This window comes from Gopherus flavomarginatus, chromosome 22 (assembly GCF_025201925.1).
Source record: "Gopherus flavomarginatus isolate rGopFla2 chromosome 22, rGopFla2.mat.asm, whole genome shotgun sequence".
In the NCBI taxonomy this organism is placed as follows: domain Eukaryota; kingdom Metazoa; phylum Chordata; order Testudines; family Testudinidae; genus Gopherus; species Gopherus flavomarginatus.
Genome location: NC_066638.1, coordinates 1,323,996 through 1,347,281, shown reverse-complemented (window position 1 = coordinate 1,347,281; position 23,286 = coordinate 1,323,996). Strand labels below are relative to the sequence as shown.

Below are 23,286 nucleotides of genomic sequence, written 5' to 3'. Positions count from 1 at the left end.
AAGTAGCAGACTGAAGACTATTGCACAGCAGACCAGGTCGTGCCTTTAAAAGCAACAGCTGTCGGATCCAAATGGTTGCATATAACTTAGTCCTAAATGTTATCTTGCCTAGAGTGTCAGATCTTAGATTCACTGTCCAGCCACCCACGCTAAGGCCCTCTGCTGTGAAGGGAATGGCACAGACACTCAGGGTATGTCTACATCTACAATTTTGCAGCGCTGGTTGTTACAGCTGTATTAGTACAGCTGTATAGGGCCAGCGCTGAAGAGTGGCCACACTTACAGCAACCAGCGCTGCAAGTGGTGTTAGATGTGGCCACGCTGCAGTGCTGTTGCACACCGCGGGGAAGGAGACCTGCTTGGAGGGGGGGTCGGGGAACGCCAGAGCACACCGCGGGGCTGGATACCTGCTTGGAGGGGGGGGTCGGGGAACGCCAGAGCAAACCGCGGGGAAGGAGACCTGCTTGGAGGGGGGGGGTCGGGGAACGCCAGAGCACACCGCGGGGAAGGAGACCTGCTTGGAGGGGGGGGGGGGTCGGGGAACGCCAGAGCACACCGCGGGGCTGGATACCTGCTTGGAGGGGGGGGGTCGGGGAACGCCAGAGCACACCGCGGGGAAGGAGACCTGCTTGGAGGGGGGGGTCGGGGAACGCCAGAGCACACCGCGGGGAAGGAGACCTGCTTGGAGGGGGGGTCGGGGAACGCCAGAGCACACCGCGGGGCTGGATACCTGCTTGGAGGGGGGGGTCGGGGAACGCCAGAGCAAACCGCGGGGCTGGATACCTGCTTGGAGGGGGGGGTCGGGGAACGCCAGAGCAAACCGCGGGGCTGGATACCTGCTTGGAGGGGGGGGGTCGGGGAACGCCAGAGCACACCGCGGGGCTGGATACCTGCTTGGAGGGGGGGTCGGGGAACGCCAGAGCAAACCGCGGGGAAGGAGACCTGCTTGGAGGGGGGGGGTCGGGGAACGCCAGAGCACACCGCGGGGAAGGAGACCTGCTTGGAGGGGGGGGGGTCGGGGAACGCCAGAGCACACCGCGGGGCTGGATACCTGCTTGGAGGGGGGGGTCGGGGAACGCCAGAGCAAACCGCGGGGCTGGATACCTGCTTGGAGGGGGGGGGTCGGGGAACGCCAGAGCACACCGCGGGGCTGGATACCTGCTTGGAGGGGGGGTCGGGGAACGCCAGAGCACACCGCGGGGCTGGATACCTGCTTGGAGGGGGGGTCGGGGAACGCCAGAGCACACCGCGGGGAAGGAGACCTGCTTGGAGGGGGGATCGGGGAACGCCAGAGCAAACCGCGGGGAAGGAGACCTGCTTGGAGGGGGGGTCGGGGAACGCCAGAGCACACCGCGGGGAAGGAGACCTGCTTGGAGGGGGGATCGGGGAACGCCAGAGCAAACCGCGGGGAAGGAGACCTGCTTGGAGGGGGGGGCGGGGAACGCCAGAGCACACCGCGGGGAAGGAGACCTGCTTGGAGGGGGGATCGGGGAACGCCAGAGCAAACCGCGGGGAAGGAGACCTGCTTGGAGGGGGGGTCGGGGAACGCCAGAGCACACCGCGGGGAAGGAGACCTGCTTGGAGAGCAGTGGAGTTTGCTTGATTACCAGAGAGGCTTCCTCAGGTATGCTGGGATACCTGCTTATTCCACGGAGGTCAACAAAAACGCTGGTGAGTGTCTACACCTGATGACCAGCGCTGGTGATCCAGCACTGGATCCTCTACACCCAAGGCACGACCGGGTGTACGGCCAGCGCTGCAAACAGGGAGTTGCAGCGCTGGTAATGCCCTGCAGATGTGTACACATCCTAAGTTGCAGCGCTGTAACCCCCTCACCAGCGCTGCAACTTTGTAGTGTAGACAAGGCCTCAGAGGAGTCCTGGCTCCTCTCCCCCACGGGAGTCTGTAAATGCAGCGAGCCCATGCGAGATGGAACAGAGAGATCAATCAGTGATAAATCAAACCACTACTCATCACTGAAACCATGCAAGTGGAAAGCACAGGCCAATATGAGCAAAGAGCTCTGTGTCAGAGGAAAAGCAGAGTCCAATGTAACCAGAAAGCAAGAGGCAGAATGGGGAAAGAAACCAAGCTTGCCATGCCATTTCTAGACAGAACATTGACTCCAACACTCAGCATCCTCTAGGACTTGGGCCACTTCACATCGCAGTGCAACACTGAGCACCATCTTCATGGTGTGAATGGGAATGTCAACAACACTAGTGACCCTGGTGTATTTTAACTACAGCTCTTCAGAAATTCAAAGGCTGTTAAATTAAGCTTCACTGGGCTCATCTGGAAAAAAGAATGTGAACTCCTAGCCATTTATTTGCCTGCTTTATTTGAATTAAAAGTATTGCAGAAAGCCAATCAATATGCTACAGCCAGATTGAATTCAATGGTTGAGTGTGAAAGCAAAGCAGGAAGGTGGTAGAGGGGTGAGAGACATGAGACTAGAACAAAGTCAGCCTGAGTTTTCCTCCTAGGACGTTTTTAAGCACCTCCAGAGGGCAAGTTCAGAGAGCTGCTGTGTAACCAACTGAAAAGAAAGGGAACTTGCCAGCAAGAATTTCCAGGTGATCACAGCACTTAGACAGAACCACACCTTTCAATACAGCTTCAACGTGCATCCTGTTATTTATACTGTTAACCATTAAAGCAGCATCAGAGCTTTGCACAGCATTTTCCAGGGATTGCCAGAGAGGGTCACTGCCCCAAGGAGCTCTCTTTCTAAAGAAGATAAGCATAGAACATAGCAGTGATAGATACAGGGAGAAGGTAAGAAGCTTAAAATATAAGCCAGTTATTAGTATTACAATAGCAGTAAGAGGCCCTGCTGTGCAGGGCACTGCACAAGCGTAGAGTGGGACAGCCCCTGCCCTGAAGAATTTACCATTGAAGCAGACAAGAGGAAGAAAGGATTATCATCACTCTTTACAGAGATGGAACTGAGGTAAGCATATCTGATCTGCTCACAGCTTTGAAGCAGAGACTGAGCTAGGAGGAGGAGAAGACAGTCCAGGAGAGGAGGTCAGTGATGAAGAGCATAGAGGGAGCGAGGGTCTTTCCAGGCATAGGGAGCATCATGACCTAAAAGTATGAAAAGGGGCAGTAGCTGAGGTGGGCAGGGACAGGGAAGACCTAAGGGCAGAGGGATTAGAGAGAAGGCTGAAGCCTCAGGATAAATTTAGAACAGCAAGCAGAGTCCCAAGCTACAGGAGTTCACTTTCCTTCCCCCTTTCCAATCTCAGGGTTGTGTATTTAGATCAGATGCTGTCCCAGCCCAGAGGTGGGCACACTCAATCTCTCAGCAGAGTTCCAGTGAGATCCACTGTCTGTCTGTCTACAGATAAATACACACCTGGGTAAGTGACCAGATGGGGACCCGCACACAATATCCATGGGACATTTTTTGTAAGCCAAATGTCAGGTAGCTTCCAGGAAACCCATAATGAAGGATGCTCTGAAGTGTAGGATTCCAGAGGACCCACACTGCACTGGCAATGGAAACAGAAGCAGCAGTTCACACTTTTCAACACAAAACAAAACAGTGTCATGCAATTAATGCAACAGCAGGCATGTGGCACCTAGACATACAGGAAATTAGCAGCCACAAATAGTATTTCAAGCCAAAACAAACTACACTTGACCAGACTTTATTACCAGGATCTCCTCTGGGTTAATTCAAGAAAGGAAAAGGAATTGAATCTAGAGTTTCCATTCCAAAGAATATTCTACTCATGTAACCAGGAGAATTTCGGGACTCTAAATTAACTTCTGCATACCACAGAAAAGCAGAACTGTTTTCCAACTACACACATGCATAGCATAGAGGAAAAAATCTCCAGTCAAGCAACAAAATATTGGGGAACTTGCATTAGCTACCCGAATTATGAATTTTTATCACATAGGGCCTAAATCATAAATCGTGTTCTCAGTTAGTGCATTATTCACCGATAGTACAGGGATGCACTGGTTACAGCACTCATTACAAGCTCTATACCAGTATCTCATGTTAGTTCACCTGGATGACAATTGTGCCTAAGGTACACAATCTACATGGTTTAGTTTACCAGATTGCCCACAATGTCAGCCAGTCTGCCTTGGAATTTAGCGTTAGTAGTGACTCTGCTGTTCACATCACCAGTTGTCCATCTTCGACTCTCTCCTTAAATCATGGGATTACAACCCAGCAAACACAGTAAGAATTAATCAGACAAGGATGGAAGCTTTCGATTCTTTGGTCCTGGAAACCATAAAACTGTTGTCCAACTCTTTAAGCTACACACTTTTCCCAGCTAAATTAGACACTTAGAAGTCCAGGGACAGAGGAAGTGAAAATCCACTGATTTGGCCAGACTACACCGTAAACTTTTCTGATCTCTGGCTGTAGGGAATATCTAAGTTGCCTCTATGTTGTTCTGTTCTTCAGGTCAGACCTGAGGAAGAGCTCTGTGTAGGTGCAAAACCTTGTCTCTCTCACCAATAGAAGTCGGTCCAATAAAAGGTACTACCTCACCCACCTGGTCTCTCTGTGTTATTCTGTCAATTAAGAAAGGAATGATAACTGCACAGCCTAACGAAACTCATCTACCTTTGCATGTTCTATTGCCCCCACAATAGCACAAGTACAATACTAAAAATTCACATCTTTACAACCACAAATTGACAGCTCTACCATGGTTTCGCATTATGTATGTTCTCTCTAGATATTGATCTATTCTCCCATAAATTTAGAACCAGGAGGAGTTCACACAGCCAGAATAATAGTCTGCGGAGGATTTGGATCTTGGAGGCAGACTGGGAAACATGTGCACCCTCCCAGCTGCTGACTTTTTGAGCAATCTGCTTGCTTTTCCCCATTCTGCCTTTTTTCTTCACATACCAGACAAAACTAGCACAGAGAACCAGGGGCTCCTTGTAAAGCTGCAAGTGCCAAAGAGAATTATCTGTGCAAGGAATCTCCAGGCACAAGACAGAAAGGGACCAGGCACTGAGACTAGAGGGAAGGGGTGAGCAACCAGAGTCCAGGACAGACACCCCACAGAAGGGAAGACTTCCTGCAGACTTCACTCCCCTGATCTCAGCCTCCAGCTACCCTCCTCTCTGCTGAGGGGAAGGGGAAGGGAAACGGAGGATGAGGACTAGCTGCTGTTTATAGGGACACTCAGGAAATGCAATTTATAATAACAACTATTTATAAACATGCAGGAAACACTATTTGTATGCAGATGGCAGAAACTCTTTAATTCATCACATCCCCATCTTCTGATCCCCAAACTGTTCCCCTCTCTTCAATGAACCTGTTCTGGCAAAGGACCCTCCTAGGAAGGCTGGGAGTAGGGTGACCAGATAACAAAGGTGAAAAATCAGGACGGGGTGGGGGGGTGGGGTAATAGACGTCTATATAAGAAAAAGCCCCAAATATCAGGACTGTCCCTATAAAATCGGGACATCTGGTCATCCTAGCTAGGAGGAACCACATGGGGCACAGGGAGCTTAAAGATGTTCCTGTCAGTGCCCAGCTCATGGCTCAATGACAATCAGACACCCTCCCTCCATCAATCCTCCCGCCCACAGAGATACTTGCTGTCATGTCCCTACCTCCTCCCATGGCCCCTTCCCCACGCAGCCTGCACACTGCCCCTACTCAACTGCCCCTCCACATTGCCACTGGCCAACCCCCTGCTGCCCCATCCACCCAGCCCAGCCCCCCCAACTGCCCCTCATCCACCCTGCCCCATACCCCCTACCCAGTCCCACTACCCCATGCACCCAGCCCAGCCCCCCCAACTGCCCCTCATCCCCCCTGCCCCATCCCCCCTACCCAGCCCCCCTAACTGCCCCCCATCCACCCTGCCCCATCCCCCCTACCCAGTCCCACTGCCCCAGGCCCCCACCACTGCCCCCCATCCACCCTGCCCCATGCCCCCTACCCAGTCCCACTGCCCCATCCACCCAGCCCAGCCCCCCCAACTGCCCCCCATCCACCCTGCCCCATGCCCCCTACCCAGTCCCACTGCCCCATCCACCCAGCCCAGCCCCCCCAACTGCCCCCATCCACCCTACCCCCATGCCCCCTACCCAGTCCCACTGCCCCATCCACCCAGCCCAGCCCCCCCAACTGCCCCCCATCCACCCTGCCCCATGCCCCCTACCCAGTCCCACTGCCCCATCCACCCAGCCCAGCCCCCCCAACTGCCCCCATCCACCCTGCCCCATGCCCCCTACCCAGTCCCACTGCCCCATCCACCCAGCCCAGCCCCCCCAACTGCCCCCATCCACCCTGCCCCATGCCCCCTACCCAGTCCCACTGCCCCATCCACCCAGCCCAGCCCCCCCAACTGCCCCCATCCACCCTGCCCCATGCCCCCTACCCAGTCCCACTGCCCCATCCACCCAGCCCAGCCCCCCCAACTGCCCCTCATCCACCCTGCCCCATGCCCCCTACCCAGTCCCACTGCCCCATCCACCCAGCCCAGCCCCCCCAACTGCCCCCATCCACCCTGCCCCATGCCCCCTACCCAGTCCCACTGCCCCATCCACCCAGCCCAGCCCCCCCAACTGCCCCCCATCCGCCCTGCCCCATGCCCCCTACCCAGTCCCACTGCCCCAGGCCCCCCCCAAGCACTGCGCGCCCCTCCGCCCGCGCCTCTGATCCCCCGGCCGGACTCACCCTCCTCGGCGGCGGCCCCGGGCAGCGGCAGCAGCAGCAGCAGCCGCACGAGGAAGCCGCCTCCGCCCGTCTCCATGGTGCCGCCGACTCCGCGCGGCTCCGGCTGCCGCTGCCGCCTGCCCGGGCCCGGCCGCCGAGCCCGCGCCCGGAACCCGCCCCGCCCACCTGGCAGCCGGGCCAATCGGGGCTGGGGGCGGGGGCAGGCGCAGCCACTCGCCGCGAGGGGAGAGAGGAGCGGGAGGGGGCGTGGCGAGGAGCGGCACCGGCCAATCACAGCTACAATTGCCCTGGAAGGGCGGGGCGAGGATGGGGAGCAGCCACTCACGACGGCGGGCGCGGCAGGGGCAAAGCGATTGGGGGCGAGGCCGCACACCAGGGAGGGGCGGGGCGGGGGGGCGAGGAGCACAATCGCCACGCAGAGGGAGGGGCGCGGCCAATGGACCATAAAGGAGGCGGGGCGAGGAGCAGAGGCTCGGCGTGCTGGGGCCCCTGCCAGCCAATTACAAGTGAGGGGGCGGAGCCGAGGGTGGGGCACACGCGGTCTGGGTTAAACTTTCTTTGGGGTCTAGGCGGTGCGCGGGGCGGGCTTGGCTGGGCAGGCGCTGGGAGTGCGGGGCCTGGGATTGGGGGGAGCCGGGAGCACGGGGGGTTCTGGGATGGGGGAGCCGGGAGTGCTGGGGGGCCCTGGGATTGGGGGCAGCTGGGAGTGCGGGGCCCCTGGGATTGGGGGGAGCCGGGAGCACAGGGGGGTTCTGGGATGGGGGAGCTGGGAGTGCTGGGGGGCCCTGGGATTGGGGGCAGCTGGGAGTGCGGGGCCCCTGGGATTGGGGGGAGCCGGGAGCACAGGGGGGTTCTGGGATGGGGGAGCTGGGAGTGCTGGGGGGAGGTTCTGGGATTGGGGGGAGCCGGGAGCACAGGGGGGTTCTGGGATGGGGGAGCCGGGAGTGCTGGGGGGCCCTGGGATTGGGGGGAGCCGGGAGAACGGGGGGGTTCTGGGATGGAGGAGCTGGGAGTGCTGGGGGCCCTTGGGATTGGGGGGAGCCGGGAGCACGGGGGGGTTCTGGGATGGGGGAGCTGGGAGTGCTGGGGGGAGGCTCTGGGATTGGGGGCAGCTGGGAGTGCGGGGCCCTGGGATTGGGGGGGAGCCGGGAGCACAGGGGGGTTCTGGGATGGGGGAGCTGGGAGTGCTGGGGGGAGGCTCTGGGATTGGGGGCAGCTGGGAGTGCTGGGGGCCCCTGGGATTGGGGGGAGCCGGGAGCACAGGGGGGTTCTGGGATGGGGGAGCTGGGAGTGCTGGGGGGCCCTGGGATTGGGGGGAGCCGGGAGCACAGGGGGGTTCTGGGATGGGGGAGCCGGGAGCGCTGGGGGGCCCTGGGATTGGGGGGAGCCGGGAGCACAGGGGGGTTCTGGGATGGGGGAGCCGGGAGTGCTGGGGGGCCCTGGGATTGGGGGGAGCCGGGAGAACGGGGGGGGTTCTGGGATGGGGGAGCTGGGAGTACTAGGGCTTTGAGCTGGTGGGAACTGGGGGCTCTGGGGTTAACAGAGTTGACTGCTGGTGGGCTTGGCTTGGTTGGGGGCAGCTGGGAGTGCTGGGGGGAGGCTCTGGGATTGGGGGCGGCTGGGAGGGCTGGGGGGAGGCTCTGGGATTGGGAGCAGCTGGGGGGAGGCTCTGGGATTGGGGGCGGCTGGGAGGGCTGGGGGGAGGCTCTGGGATTGGGAGCAGCTGGGAGGGCTCTGGGATTGGAGGCGGCTGGGGGGAGGCTCTGGGATTGGGGGCAGCTGGGAGCACTGGGGAGTTCTGGGATGGGGGAGCTGGGAGTACTAGGGCTTTGAGCTGCTGGGAACTGGGGGCTCTGGGGTTAACAGTTGAGTGCTGGTGGGCTTGGCTTGGTTGGGGGCAGCTGGGAGTGCTGGGGGGAGGCTCTGGGATTGGGGGCAGCTGGGAGTGCGGGGGGGAGGCTCTGGGTTTGGGTTGAGGGAGCAGGGGCTCAGGGATCTGTAGTGGAATTTGGAGCCTGGGGCTCAGAGTTCCTGGGGGGGTGTACCCACTTCATAGGGCTGAGGATTTAGGGGGCTCTAGGCTGCCAGGTTCTGGGCAGGGGGAGCAGCTCACAGCGGCTCAGTGCCAAGTCCACAGCCCTTGTTGTAAATTGGGGGTGTCATTGTGCTGTTCAGAGTGCTACAACTGCAACATCTCTGAAAAATGTGAGCTCCTCCTATTCATGCTGATGCGTTTGTGATTCTGAAGCCTAATAGCTACATCTCAGGGTCCTAGAAACATAGATGGAGAATTGTGCATACAGAACAGGCTTGCAGCTGCCTGCCTAATTCATATGCACAGTTACTTCAGTCCCACTCACACATAAGTGGACACGTAAACAAAGGACAGAAATATTGGTAGTCTTAAAAACCTAATTACTATATCAGGGTCATAGTTTGCCCTCAATCTTATTGGGAAATCTACTATGGAAGGTACTATATGTCCTTGTAGTCAAAGTGCATCAACCCTAATTAAAAATGTAATTTGGCCCTCTCCACTGAATGAGCTCAGTTCCCTGGTACAGTTAATGAAAAATTAGTAAATGGGTAATCTGCAAAAAGTGCTGTGTCAGGATTTTATTTTGCAAAATCAAACCCAGAAGCAGGGGAGGAGAGTTGAATCTTTTCTCCATTCATCCAAAACCCAGAGTAGCTCCAGTTTTTGTCTATCTTTGCTTTTGAAGAATAAACAGGAGCAGGTCTAGGAAATCAAATTAACCATGAAAAGCTAGGCAATATTTGTTAATAAATAGTAAGTCTCTTAGGTTTCCAACAGTAAACCATAAAGAGAACACTACTCTTGTATCATCGTAGAGTGAGACTCACTAAAATCCCCAGATATCAGACAGAATGTTGATTGGCTTCTCAGCCTGTTACCAGTCAGACTCAGTTCTGCGTGTCATAATAAATTGGATTCATTTGATATGGTTATTGCAGTCATATTAAAATATGCCTTGAGACCTAGTTACAGAACACTGTATTCCTAATATTATTAATAAATACGTCTAATGAAATCTGTGTTGTTAGTGCTGGTGTGTAAATGCGGAGCTGCTCTTTATGTAACCCTGCTAATAAGCAGTGCAAGTGTTTGAATATTTATTTTAAGTCAATAGGCCTTCATGCAAGATCTGGGGTCTGATGATGCACAGTTCTTTGCAGGATCAGCACCTAAATGTGCAAAATCTTAACAAATCCTCACATTATACTTTCCTTGATTGAAATCAGTCCTCTTTCAACCCAACAATGTTTTTTAAAAATGTTTGTATAGCTAAGTTAAGAGGGTGAGATACAGGTGTTTTGGATTATGCTCAATTTACAGTTCCACCAAGACTATGCAAGTAGGAAAGCTCTCTGTGCTGTCTGAATAGACTGGACCAGTGTGGTGCATGTCAGAGGTGGTGGGGCCAGAGGAGTAGCCGGGGGGATGGAGTACAGTAGTAGAGCCAGTTTCCCCCATGATGCCCCTCTAACATGGTGAGTTTAAAGGGGGCAGTGACTAGGATTTTCTTGAAGCGGGACTCAGCTTTCAAAAGTGGGAAACAATAGATTTGTTTCACTCATCCCCCACAAAGTCAAAAACATTCAAGGCTATTTTTCCTAGTATTTTTCTATTATAATCATGTAAATCTTTTCACTGTCCCCTAATCCCCAAAGAAAATGCACAAATTTTCTGTGAGCATGTTGCAAATTCTCATGGTGACTCTACAGGAAGTAGGAGTTTCTGATGATTTGAGTGAGTGATAGGTCCCTCTCTGAATCCTGGCTCACTAGCACTGAAGCACACAACCTCAGAGGCCCTGTAGAAACAGTGACTGCATTGCATTGTTTCCTATGAATTTCTTCGCAGTATAATTTGAGATATTTTTTCCCCTGGAGAACATTATAGACTAAATTGCAACATATTTCAGGTGAATTGAAATCATGATGTAAAAGGAAAAGATGTAGATTTCAGTGTAAAGTTTGCTCATGTACAGGGCTTCTCTACTGAAAGGTCATTTCTAACAGTGAGAGTGACCTTTCTAGAGGAGCAGCAAAGAATCCTGTGGCACCTTATAGACTAACAGACGTTTTGGAGCATGAGCTTTCGTGGGTGAATACCCACTTCCTCAGATGCATGTAATGGAAATATCCAGGGGCAGGTATATATATGTGTGCTAGCAAGCAAGCTAGAGATAACGAGGTCAGTACAATCAGGGAGGATGAGGCCCTGTTCTAGCAGTTGAGGTGTGAAAACCAAGAGAGGAGAAACTGGTTCTGTAATTGGCAAGCCATTCACAGTCTTTGTTCAATCCTGAGCTGATGGTGTCAAATTTGCAGATGAACTGAAGCTCAGCAGTTTCTCTTTGAAGTCTGGTCCTGATGGCAAAAAAACTTCAGGACCAGACTTCAAAGAGAAACTGCTGAGCTTCAGTTCATCTGCAAATTTGACACCATCAGCTCAGGATTGAACAAAGACTGTGAATGGCTTGCCAATTACAGAACCAGTTTCTCCTCTCTTGGTTTTCACACCTCAACTGCTAGAACAGGGCCTCATCCTCCCTGATTGTACTGACCTCGTTATCTCTAGCTTGCTTGCTAGCACACATATATATACCTGCCCCTGGATATTTCCATTACATGCATCTGAGGAAGTGGGTATTCACCCACGAAAGCTCATGCTCCAAAACGTCTGTTAGTCTATAAGGTGCCACAGGATTCTTTGCTGCTTTTACAGATCCAGACTAACACGGCTACCCTCTGATACTTTCTAGAGGGTGCTGCTGAAGGAAATTTGAAATGCAACCCAAGTATTACATGTAGGGTGACCAGACAGCAAGTGTGAAAAATTAGGACAGGGTGGGGGAGGTAATTGGAGCCTATATAAGAAAAAGACCCCAAAATCGGGACTGTCTCTATACAATCGGGACATCTGGTCACCCTAATTACATGGACCTACTGGGGCCAGCAAGGAAAGGGTTAACACTCTGTGAGCCGGGGAAAGTGCAGGACTGCATGCACTGAGCACAGTGATTGGGAGGCTTGCAAGGCTCTCAGTTGTGGAGAATTAGAGCCTTCCCCCAGCACATTACAAAAGGGAAGTGCAGCGCTTGGGGAAAGGGGCGAGCTCAGAGCGTGGCTTTGGAAGGTCTGTTGCCTTGTTTGTTTATGATTTGAGGATGCTCAATGGAGCTCCGGTGACCAGATGTCCTGATTTTATAGGGACAGTCCTGATATTTGGAGCTTTTTCTTACAGTAGGCACCTATTACCCCCCAGCCCCATCTCGATTTTTCACACTTGCTGTCTGGTCACCCTAAGTGGAGCTCATGCACGCCAGGGCTACAGGCTGTTTGCTATTGCTATGTTTTATATGAGATTGATGTAACCCTCCCAAGCCTTTAATCTGAGACCTGCATAATATAAAGACTAAGGTGTTTATGTCCTTAATTACTTACTTACTTGTGGATTTGTACAGTCAAATGGAACCCCCCTGACAGCTAGTTTGGGATGCAAATGTTGAGCCCCTGAGTGAGGCAGTGTGGCTGGGAGATGCTGCTTCCTGAGCAGCCCTTCACAAAGCAGAGATGTGTAGCTAGATAGTGGGCTGAACTCTGCTGTTCTGACTCCCTGCTGCTTGTAGATAGGAAGCCCATCAACCTTCATCTTCTCTGATTAGATCAGTCCTTTCAAAGCGAGGATTAAACCAGCAAAGAGGAAGTGAGGGAACCAAGCCTGGCTTGGCAGGTGCGAGGGGAAGTTGTAATGAGACACCTCACCAGCCACTGTCTCTGGGTACAACAGACTGAAAGCAGGGCCGGCGCTTCCATTTAGGCGACCTAGGCGGTCGCCTAGGGCACCAGGATTTGGGAGGGCAGCAGATTGCTCCGATGGACCTCCCGCAGGCGTTCCTGCGGACAGTCCGTTGGTCCCGCGGCTCCCCTGGAGCATGCACAGGCACGCCTGTGGCAGGTCCACCAGAGCCGCGGGACCAGCGAGCCGGCCCTGCGCCTAGGGCGCCAAAAACCCTCGCGCCACTCCTGGCTGAAAGCCAGTGCTGATTCACTACATTGTACCGCTGTGCCTGTGATAGAGGCTTGGCTCAGCTGAAGCTCAGATGTGAGGCAGGTGGAGAAGCAGCAGCAGAACTTTGCCTAAACTGAGTTCAGAGAAAAATAAAAATGCCCAGTCAAAAGCCGATGGGGAAGAAGGCAGGTGGGGGTGAGGGGCAGCATTCTGTGCCAACAACAATTCACTCAGTGTAAATAGTTCTAAAATGTTAGGCACTGAAGCCTAGATCCTGCAATGACTCCCACAGTGAAGCCTGCTGCCAGTTAGACTCAAAGGTACACATCCTACAGCAAGATGAATCGGATCTGGTAATTGCAGCTACGTGCATGCCTTGTGGTCCAGTTACTGGGCACCTTGTTCCTGAAATGAATGGGACTGCTCATGTCAATGGAGCTAACCCTGTGTGTGCATCTTTGCAGGATTGGGGCCTAAATCCTGAACAGAGTCTATCTGCAGGTTTAAAACTGCAAGCCCATTATTTCCGTAACATGATCAGTAAGACCCTCAGTCTCCAAAACAAATTAAAAACCAAAGCACATTTGCTCGTGAAGGTTGTCAGACACGTTGCACCCAGTATACATCCACCAGCAGCCTGAGGCACCTGGTCAGCTAACGAGTCCACTGCTGTCATGACCATTCTACTGAAATGATGGAAACATTTTTCAAGCACAAAGAGGATTAGCCATTAGATTCAAGGAGTATAAATCTCTCTAGTGTTTCCATTTGATTTCCACACCTGTCAGCTCTAACCTCCATCTCCAAAGCACCAGAGTCCCCTACCAATCCCTCCATTCAGCCTTAAACATTTCTGTCCAGACATGGAGTTTGACAGATCTGAGGAGGGGGAGTGCTGTATTGTGATACTTCACACACCCAGCTGAGTAAAAAATGGCCCTGTAGGAAATTTCAGGTCCAAATAGACAGTTATGGTATCTCCCGTCATCCCTCAGCCTCTCTACAGCTATTGTTGCTACCTTTGTTCCATGCTGAGGTTAAGCCACAAGAAAATAGTTGCTTTTCTTTCCACAGTTTGGGCAGAACTCTGACGGGGCTTGCAATTTACCCCACTTCAGGAGCATGCCTGGTCCTGAACGACAAAGGGCAAAGCAAAAAGTCTAAAAAATCCCAGCTGTGTCTGAAGGTGTGAGGCCTTTATCAGGTGATGAAGGGCATGGAGTTCATAGGACCAGAGTTCTCCCTGTATCACACTGCTGCTCAGGGAAGGAAAAAATAGCATTTATTTATAACCTTCCTCAAGTGGAAACCAGCAAAAGTGACCCATCACTACAGGAGATTTTTCAAGCCACCCAGGAACAAAGTGATATTTAGTTGTCATTAAAGACTCATAACTGCATAACAATTTCATGCTATGTTAACTTCTAGGTTTTCTTTCGCATATAAATTTTTAAGGAGTAAAATAGAAAAACCCAGGCACTTGACCTTTAATCGTAGTTATTTGTGTGATCAGTCAAGTGTGGGAAAAAGCTAGTTTGTGCTTGAAAGATGCCCTTTAAAATGAGATTGCTCTAATATGACACATGCCTCACATGCTGTAATATATAGGATCTCACTTAGCAGCCTCTGGGGCACAACAGCCTACCATTTAATATTCATGCACGGGCTCATGCTTCTGGTACAATGAAAGGTATTAATGTCATGTACCAAATCAATACAGACCACTGGGATAGTTTCATTCACAACAAGAAGACCCAAGGGAGCCATATGCATTTATTTCATTTCACAGCCTAACCAGTGAAGTGTATTTCAAATGTGTGGGAAGGTTTTGATGTTCGGGGTATTGTTTTTTCCAGTCACACTCACCTCGTACTAATCAAATACAAACTTTTCCATTTGGCTACAGCATTATTCCAGGCATCTGTAAAGACTTAATGTTAGAACAGCCAGAGGTGTTTTAATTATGTTTCTAGAGCATCATGGTGTGCTGGGGAATTGAGATCATGAGTTTTTCTTTGGCCAGATGGAGGGAATAAAGGTGCTGCTGGGCTGATGGGAGCACAGAGATGCTTTTATAAACAGAGATTCTTAGGTTTGAGTGGGAAAAGCTCTTAGAAAAGAATTCCTGGGTTTTCTGCTCACTCCTGTCATACACACACACAGCTCTGCCGCCTTTCTGATTTCCACTGCCCAGCACTAGGAGACCCCCAGGTGACAGCAATGGAAGAGTTTTGAGTTGTCATTGGTGATCCCTGCTTCAAACTCCAGAACAGCAAAGGACTACCCTGAAACTCAGCAGACATGGGGCTGGCAGGACCCGCACCTCTCTAATTCCCTGAGATGAGATATTAGCTGCTGTAGTTGGAGACAGAAGGATTGTTTTGAAACTGCAGTGAAAATAACCCTCATGACAAAAAAATCAATAGAAACACCAAGGACAAAGGATCAGACTCCGTGCCCATCAATTCCTGAGATAAAGAGCTGGAAGTCTTGGTGGGAGAATGGGCACAGCTGGACCAAGAAACAAAACTTTTTTCTTTTGCTGACAAATGAGTTTTTAGGATAAAGGGTAAGGGAACTGGCAGGACATAGGCTTTGATGTGTGGTGGCAGGAGATGCACTTGGAGAGAGAGAGAGACTACAGAGAAACTGAAGTCTTGATGTTATGGTAGTTTTGCACCTGCACTTTTCCTTGTGGACTCAAAAGGTTTTGGTCACAAGTGTAAATTAATTAGTCACATGTCATCTTAGTGCTCTTTTGTGCATGTCACACAATCAACAGACTCCAGCACAGATTCCCGTGTCTCTGCTCCAAAGTGCTGGAATCTGGAAAAGCAGAGGGTGCTGCAAGCAGGTTAGGTCAGGTGCATTGGCAGAGCTGTGGGATGGGAGGGCTTGTGCTGAAATAGTAGGGGGCACTGCAAGTCTAGATTCAGGGGAACTCTTGGAGATGTGTGGGCATGGGCCAGGATGAGAGTAGCCAGAGGTGAGGCACATCTGGATTGAAGGGCATCAGCAAAGCTGCCAGGGGACAGGAATAATCTATTAATTTATTTGGCATGAAGTAAATATGTCAACTTGGAATGATGAAAAATTAGGAGAGTTTAAACAATCAGCCTACATACACTGTACCATCTGCAGATCATCTGAATACACAACCCCAACACATGTTCTGAGGTCTCCAAGAGGTTACCTCAATAAATGCACCCACAGGGGCTGGTGGCAATACCAGCTAATTACTGGCATTCTTGTGTCACAGTTCAGTGACAGAAGTCCTAGCTAAAATAAAAAGTAATGTCAAACTAGCTCATAAATCCCATGATAAAGGCAGTAGGGCTCCTGACTGCAGGCTCCAAAAGGAAAATGCTCATAACAAGGATTAACTCTTTGTACCTTCTGTGGTGTTGAACTGGAAATAAAAGCAATCAGTGCAATCCGTTTGTTTTTAATGACCTACTTTGCTGTCAGATGTATGCTCTTCTTGCACTCTATGGAATCTCTGTAGTATAAATGTTTCAAGGCAGCCCTTCAGCTTTTAATGTAATCAGAGGAAAGATCCTTGACTAAATAAAGGCAACTAATCTGGGTAAATGCCTTTAAGTGTCTTTACATTTCTTGCTAATGGATTTCAAGGCAGCCCACAGGGACCCATATACCAGAAAATAATGTAAAATATAGTGAGTGTCTTGTGGTTTTTTGAAGTGCCTCACATTTGTCATAAAATGAGAAAATCCACAGCTGTAGGCAGTGTAAAACCATTATATTCCTAGAATGTCTATGCCTTTTTATCATTGTCTATATGAAATCCAGACTTCCACTGGGGGCAGGGATCCATCCAGTGCTACGTTCCAACTCAATCAGACAGATTATCACATGCTATTAATTAGAGCTAGCCAGGTGGGGCTCTGGGTTTTGCAATCTGGTGTTAGAATCTGAAGTGCAGGCCCACAGCACTTCGCACTGCTCAGGAGCCCTGCACAGAAAGAAAATGACAGCCTCCACTGCCTTCATTGTCTGCGTTTTAGGATCAGCATGCTGGCTTGGAGAGAATAATGCTGTTGCTATCGTTTATCCTGGCTGGGAAGCCAGCAGAGCCAGTCAGCCAACCACAGCTGGCTCAGGTGAGGGTTAGTACAAACCATTTCTGTAGTTCATGAGACCTTGTATCCTTCCAAGCATCTCTGTTTGTTTTCCTTCCTCCTTTTCAGACTCACTTATCAAATCTAGGTAGAAGGATAATCGGTGCAGAGCAATATTAGCACCGAATGGCAGACAAGCGCTAACTCAGGGCAGCTGCCCAGTGACCTAGTTTGAACCAGGCACAAGTCCAGGACTCAGAAATTCCAGACTGACTTGTATAATAATCATCTTATTTATTAAGCCTCTGCCTTCCTTCCCCTCTCTCTCCCCAACTCCTCCATCCCAGCAGGGCTCTCAGGACTCTGCACAGACTATTTAAATATAAGAACAACACACCACATATTCTTTATTTTGTTCCACTAATTCAGTGACTTTCACAGTGATTCAGAGTCAAAGGCAAATCTCCATACAGAGAATGGATCCATTTGTTCCGCACATTGTGAAGGTGAGAGGCCCGTCTGACCTTGTCCTTCTCTCCATGTAAACAAAAGCAATGCTCCCATCACTGTGCATGCTCTCTGGCCACCTGCCATGAGGTCCACACTTTTCCGGCAGAGACTTCATTCATCAGTGTAGCAACCACACCTAGTCTGGTGCATCCGTCCATGCAGCCAGATACCCCAGTGATGGGCACAGTATAAGAATATGAACAAAGTATAATTCTGCCCTGGCTTCCATGCTGTGCCACCCAAAGTGGGTGAGAGGGGAAGAGCAGGGGGCACATGCTCCTGCAGAGGAGGAGAGCCCAGTCTCGAGGATATGCACCCTGACAGCAAAAGGTTTTCTTCATCAGTCATGCAGCGATCTCTCTTCTTTCCTCCAGATGACATTGGCTGTGATATGCAGTGTTGTTGTAGTTGTGTCGATCCAAGGAGATTAGAGAGACAAAGTGGGTGAGGTAATATCTTGCATTGGACCAACTTCTGTTGGTGAGAGAGACAAGCCTGCAAGCTTACACAGAGCTCTTCTTCAGGTCTGGGAAAGGTACTCAGAGCAGGTCTACGCTACAAACGTGCATGGGCAGAGCTGCACCCCCTACAACACACCTTTCTAAATCCATGAGTCTTACGCATGCCTGTCACAACATGTGGTGCACCTCATCCAGGGCACTAAATACTCAGTAACAAGAAGGAGGGTGAAACCAGACAATCACTATGCTCTTGAACTCCCTGTGAACTCACACAGACAAATGATAAAAGAGAAAAACACCCTATCACTCGTGGGTGAACATGTCTCACAAAAGCAATTGCTCCATTCTGACCTCTCAGTTCTCATCCTCAAAGGAAACCTGCCCAACACCTACAAAGGGAGAGCCTGATCGCTCAAATTCAGAACTTTGCTAGACACTAACAATCACCAACTGAATAGAGACACTGGATTTTTATCTTATTACTACCATCTGTAACCCACTAAACTCCTCACCAACCTGCTTTTTTTCCTCCGTTCTCCCCTATTATTGGAGAGAGGTTAATGGGCCACTTCACCTTGAATGGTCCCTTCATAGATCCATTAGCTCCTTGTGCTGAACAATCCATTCCACCTGGTATTTAGCTGTGCCTCTTTGAGCACGTTGTCTGGACCTGCAGAAGAGCTCTGTGTAGCTCTCAAGCTTGTCCCTCTCCCCAGCAGAAGTTGGTCCAATAAAAGATATCACCTCCTCCACCTTGTTTCTCTAATTGGCTGTAATATAAAGATGATGCATGGCAGGACGTCCCAGAGCGAAGCAGTTCCCATAAATGGTCATAGCACAATGTGACCATATGGCTACTTTGGCTGGTGCGGTCCCTGCTATCTGTGCTAAACCCCAGAGCATCCCCTGCGTGGTCCTGCTGCCCTGAGAGTCGTGCACTAGGACTTATCCTCCTTGGCATCTGCAGTTTACAGCAGGGCTTCCACAGCCTAACAAATGTTCATAGCAAAATATGTTGCACCCCATTTCCATTGTGATGGATACGTTCACAACTCTACGGCATGTGCTGCTAAAGCAGCCGAGGGAAGCCAAAGCAAGTGCACTGGAAGCTGGGAAAATAGAGACCTGGACCAAGAAAGTTTTAATCAGAAAAATTAGACACAAGGGAGGGTTTGACCCAACCACTCTCAAGGCCGGACCCTGATGCACAGCCAGTGTACGGGAGGCTTCTCCTCTGAAGAAAGATCAGTTCTAATGGCCTATAGGTGGAATTTCACAAGAGCAGGTGTTGACTTTGATGCAGGCTCTGCTACTCACAGCCCTTATGAGCCAGGAAACAATCACAGCCATCGCCCATGTCTGAAAGAATGTCAATGTTTCTGGAAGTTGATCTGCTGAGTCTCATCATGAAGTTTCAGATCTCAAGACCAACCAAAGTTTGGGCCATTTTTGCAGAAGGTAACCTAGACTTGGCAGCCTTCTCCTGAGCCAGGCTGGCTTCTGGTGACCTCGGGCAGACTTCTCATTTCAGGTGGGTCCAGCTGCTCCTGTCAGGGGTTCTGAAGCCAAGTACAGATGATTGTGTGTGTTTATGCACATGGCGTCCCAGCACATTGTGCTGGCGGTGAGCTGTGTATGCAGAGTATCCAGCTATAGGCACTTTTCAGAAGCAATGTATCCAGGCCCAGGGCCTTTTCAGATTTCACCCTCCCAGCAGCTCTAGCAGTGGGAAGGTCTCCCAGGAAGCCTCATGGCCTGCAAGATGACCATAGGCGACAGGTATCATAGGCTGGGGGAGTCTGTGCTTCTCCAAAGAGCCAGGTGTGGCCCTGCCCACACTCCACCCCTAGCTCTCCTTCCTGCTTCCCACTCTCTGGCTCCAGTTTCCCTGTGCGGGGGTCCCAGTTTGGGCTGGGGCCATGCTGCCCGCCCTCCTGGCACTCCGGGGCTGGGGGTGCTGCTAGCGTGGGGCAGGGGCTGCCACTGGCAGCCACAGTGGGGTGCTCTGGCCTCCGGTGTGGGAAGGGATGCAGAAGGGGCAGGGTAGGGGTCTAGCCTCCCTCAACTGGCTTTTCACACGTCGCCCATGGGTTAAACTAACATGCTTTATTGCCCCTGTCACTTTGTGTCTGTGCCTGAGTGTCAGACAGGGAGCCCAGCTCTCCAAGTCACCTCTGTTTCTCTCATCGGCTGCCCTTGAAAGGCAGGCTGGAGAGAGACCGTCTGAGTAACCTCTGGCAGATGGATTGTTCCGCTGCATTAGCAACTGGTCCTGCTGGGCTCTGTCCCATCTGGATGTATTTGTCTCCGGTTACACTGTGGTGAGTTTTAAAGGGGAATGTAGGGAAAAGCAGGAATCACAAAAAGCCCACTTGGGTTGTCCATAAGGAAATACTGCAACTCCTGTTACCTCAAGGGGTGTTTTCTGAGGAGTGGTGAACTCATTGCAGCAGCTTGGACAAAGCTCTGAATCCAGGCACAAACTGGAGTTAATTAAAGCAGGTGCAAAAGAAATAACCATCTCTCCCTTTCTGAATCCCAACTCCACCCCAACACGATGCACTGCTACCATGCGATGGCAAGGGATGTGTCTGGTGCAGGATGCAAAGGTCACCCAGACTTCACTTTGCTGGAGGAGCTGAAAGAGAGTGGGGTCAGGACAAGAGGGGTTGTTATTGAGCCAAACGCATCTCTGGGGTAACAATCACTAGCCACTTTTGAAAATCTCGGTCAGCCCCTGTGCTTTCGGGATGTGTCGCCCAGGGACAGGTTTGGGCCTTGAGTTTCCCACAATTCCTGGCTTCAAGGTGTCTGAAGGGTGACAGCACTGCAGGAGGAGAGTGTCTAGGGAAGCTTGGAGACAGATAAGTAGCCAATTAGCAAAGGGTGGTGGGCAGGTTCTGCAGGTAACAGCCATGCTAGAAGAAGTGCCATTTTGTAACAAAAGCTGGTGGTAGGCTGTGGCCCCATCTACACTACAGCTGTAACCCCACCAGGGGACCTGTGGTACCGAGGTTAAAACTGGTGCTGAACTCAGGCCCTACCTGTGTTTCGTAACTAGGTAAAAAACGTAGACAGTCCAAGACTTTCTGGCCAATCCACAATCTCATCTGCAGTGGGTTGTGACTGGCTTCCCTGACTCAGTGACAGCTGGAGCATGAAAGGGGACTGAAGAGGTTTCAGAAATGGGAAAGACCTAGGAGATCACTTGGCCCGTCCCTATTCCCTAAAGAACAGTCCCAGAGTGCTGTGTAGACAAACCCAGGGGTGGATTTGCACCATCTCTACGATGCATGTCTCATAGTCTGAGCACCCTTCTGGATAGTAATATTCCTGGTGTTCAGCCTATGGTCCTTTTCTCAACCTCTGGATTTCATAACAGGGAGCTAGTGAGTTAACCAGATAACGAGGTGAAAGCACAATGACGAACTTCTGTCCATTCCATGCTGACATGGCTGTCACTCCACTTCTACCTGCAGCTCCAGGACACAACCCCACCTGTGACCTCCTGGCAGTGTAACTCACTGAGACAGTTCACTCAGCACAAAGCTCATTGAAAGAACATTATGGTCCTGAGACAAACCTCCTGGAGTAGGAGACAACACATGGCAGGGTAAAGCCGCAGTCCCCCAGAACCCTGGAGGGAAGGGCAGGGCAACACGGAACAGTACGGTAGCTCTGATATCGATCAGTCAATTCCTTGCCTGCTTGGGTTAATCCTCAGACCCTACCTTACTGGTTAGGATCCAGTGGGACAGTCTCCTGCATTTTTAGTGCCTCTTTTAAATGTTTAAATAAACCTTTGCTGAGAAATTTTTGAAAAAGGAAAAACCGCCATTTAAACTGCATCACGAGGGCAAAAACTTGGGGGAGAAAGAGAGACTGTTTCATAGTATCTCAGTTCTTCGCTTAGCACACACACTGGCTATGTGATGTTGTGGTACATATAGGGGCATGTAAAGATACTGAGGACACTTGGTGTATGCTCCGTGTGTGTGTGAGATAGATAGATAGATAGATAGATCCCAGCTGGAATCTTTCTCCTATGGGGCAGTAGATCTCAGAGAGGCAAACACTCTTGTTCTGCAGTTAGACTCTTACATGTTAATATGCAAAACGTCCCACTGCTTTGTCTAGAATACAATACATTAACTCATTCTCTTTCCACTTTATCTGACATATGGCCTGTCCCAGCAGCCACATTGCCTGAACACTGCCCATATTCACAAGAGGGAAATGCTATAAGTGGCTGTGGCAAAGAGGCAATTTGTCTCCAGAGAAGTCTAATATCCCCTTAAACATCAAAATAAAAGAGGAGCTATAGATAAAATAAGGATCTCAGTAGAGCAGATCTGTTGACCCCAAGGGCCCAATTCACATTAATCTGACTTTCAGGGGGTTTTCTCCGAATAGCATCCTAGCCCTCCCACCTAGGGAAGAAACCACAATGACTAGCCAAGTGGAACGCGTGTCTGCATGGCCCCAGTTGCATGTGGCCATGAGCCTCCAGGACTCATTACCCGATTCGGGGCTGGCTCCCCAGTGCAGTACTGCTAGTAGTAAGACAGCAAACAGGACTCCATCCAGCCCATCTCTGGAAGCTGCTGCCCATGAGGAATTTAAACCTCCCTCTTTGAAAAGAACCAGGAGGCCCACAGTATCCCAGCCACACGTTCCTTGCTGTGGGGTCAGAGTGTGTGATGGTTACAGTTGGGATGGGCATCAAGACACCTGGTTTCTATCCCCACCTCTGCCATTTGCTCGTTGTGTAACCCTGAACAAGTCATTCTCATGACAGACGGTACAGGAATGCCAAGGAACAAACCAGACCCTTGTGTTCCCTGGGGGGTGTGACCAATGGCTGAGGGTGGTACGGCTGCTGTCTGCCCACACATTGGGCCTGCTTGGAGCTGGGTGACATGACCCCATGTTGGCCTGGGCAAGAGTGGGGAGAATTGGACTCCCCATGTCACTGACATTGGAGGAACCGATCGTGTTAGCAGCACTGGGGGGTTGGTGAAATGTCCCAGCTGTAGGCAAGTCCACTGTGAGTCCCATGTGTAAGAAAGATGAATTCAAACTGTGACAGGTGCAGAGAAGGGCTACTAGGATGATCTGAGGAATGGAAAACCTACCTTATGAGAGGAGACTCAAAGAGCTTGGCTTGTTTAGCCTAACCAAATGCAGGCTGAGGGGAGATATGATTGCTCTCTATAAATACATCAGAGAGATGTTATTTAAGTTAAGCGCCAATGTGGACACAAGAACAAATGGATATAAAATGGCCATCAACAAGTTTAGGCTTGAAATTAGGTGAATGTTTCTAACCATCAGAGGAGTGAAGTTCTGGATCAGCCTTCCAAGGGGAGCAGTGGGGGCAAAAAACCTACGTGGCTTCATGACTGAGCTTGATAAGTTTATGGAGGGGGTGGTATGATGAGATTGCCGACAATAGCATGTAGCCGATTGTTGACTGCTAGCAGCAAATATCTCCAATGGCTGGTGATGGGACACTAGATA

At 51.1% G+C, this 23,286-nt stretch overlaps 1 protein-coding gene and 1 long non-coding RNA gene across 4 annotated transcripts in view; both read right to left on the bottom strand.

The window, feature by feature from the left end:
• Positions 1–298: 298 nt before the first annotated feature.
• LOC127039041 (uncharacterized) lies at positions 299–1,866 on the bottom strand. Of its 3 annotated transcripts, XR_007770858.1 has the most exons (4): positions 1,419–1,866; positions 1,315–1,366; positions 572–730; positions 299–355 (listed from the first exon to the last, which is right to left on the bottom strand). It is a non-coding gene; the product is annotated as an uncharacterized LOC127039041 (long non-coding RNA). The 3 variants fall into 3 exon arrangements; XR_007770859.1 differs by lacking the exon at positions 1,315–1,366; XR_007770860.1 differs by lacking the exons at positions 299–355; positions 572–730 and adding an exon at positions 1,115–1,262.
• A 1,165-nt stretch (positions 1,867–3,031) lies between these two features.
• Positions 3,032–23,286, bottom strand: part of LOC127039284 (ephrin type-A receptor 7-like) — an 83,028-nt gene continuing 62,773 nt past the window's right edge. Inside the window, exons 5-6 of the mRNA XM_050932689.1 lie at positions 6,677–6,863; positions 3,032–3,090 (exon numbers count right to left, since the gene is read on the bottom strand). Of these exons, the coding sequence (XP_050788646.1) occupies positions 3,032–3,090; positions 6,677–6,863 (246 nt within the window). The remainder of the gene's footprint in view (positions 3,091–6,676; positions 6,864–23,286) is intronic.